Raw genomic sequence first — 1,049 nt, forward strand, 5'->3', positions numbered from 1 at the left:
TTCACTCAAGGTGTGTATGCACGTGCAAGTGTGCGGGCTTGCATGCATACATATGTGTGCACATGACGTGTATGCACGTGCAAGTGTGCAGGCTTGCATGCATGCATATGTGTGCACATGCAAGTGTGCACGCTTGCTTGCATGCATATGTGTGCATGTGCATGAGTTTGCACTTGCCATACATATGATGGCAGATTTGCATATGGATTGTGTGGAAGTAGTCATTACCTCGTGTGGACTAAAAGATGACATGGATGCAGGAAAAACCAACTCATTTTTCAATCACCTCGTGCTTACCATTTATTTCTTTTGTTGTTGCCCCCGAGCTTTTGTTTTTGTTAGAAAAGCTGCGTGTAAGCATGGAGAACCCTAATGAAGGACTGTGCATTGATCAGCATCTACCATCGCCTCTAATCACAAGAGATTATCTCAAAGATCATACATTTGCAGCTAATTTAAGTCATGGCAACTCCAAATTAAAACCAAAATTCGACCTTAATACAATTGATGTTGAGCAATTTGATGATTGCAAGCTGTTGAAGAGTGAGAAGAAAATCTCCGCCGTGAGTTATAATTGGCTTATTAACCCACTCTTTAATATAATTGTCTTATTAACCCACTTTTAATATAATTCGGACTGATCAATAGCTGTTTATAACGACAATGTTTTTGCTTTGGTTGTTCAGATCGATCATAATATGCATACCAATGGATCGATTATACCAGTTGATGAGGTGTGGGGGACTAATTACTAATTCTGATTACTAATTAGATTTCGTAATTATCAAGGCTCTGTGTGTGCTGTATAAAGACTGCGTGTGTGGATCATTAATTGTGTTTATGAATGATTAGCGCAAGAAAATTTGTTTAACTATGGTTGATTTATACGACTGGCGAGCGCAGGTGTCCACTCTACGAGTTGAGCTCTACAGACTCTATGGTGAGAACGCGAGATTAAAAACCATGCTGCAGGAGCTTAATCAGGCATACAGTAATCTGCACACGCATTTATCAAAGGTAAAGTTGGGTGATTAAAGCAAACATCGTTA

The 1,049-nt window shown here is 39.6% G+C and overlaps 1 protein-coding gene across 2 annotated transcripts in view; it reads left to right on the forward strand.

The window, feature by feature from the left end:
• Positions 1-220: 220 nt before the first annotated feature.
• LOC147620918 (WRKY transcription factor 6-like) overlaps positions 221-1,049 on the forward strand; it is a 3,927-nt gene continuing 3,098 nt past the window's right edge. The window contains exons 1-3 of one of the 2 annotated variants that reach the window (XM_086825479.1): positions 221-563; positions 687-734; positions 904-1,017. In XM_086825479.1, the coding sequence (XP_086681605.1) occupies positions 246-563; positions 687-734; positions 904-1,017 (480 nt within the window). In that variant the 5' untranslated portion in view covers positions 221-245. The remainder of the gene's footprint in view (positions 564-686; positions 735-903; positions 1,018-1,049) is intronic. The other variant, XM_086825480.1, reaches the window with a different exon arrangement.

This window comes from Cibotium barometz, chromosome 31 (assembly GCF_041138505.1).
Source record: "Cibotium barometz isolate CiBa-2024 chromosome 31, ASM4113850v1, whole genome shotgun sequence".
Taxonomy (NCBI): Eukaryota; Viridiplantae; Streptophyta; class Polypodiopsida; order Cyatheales; family Cibotiaceae; genus Cibotium; species Cibotium barometz.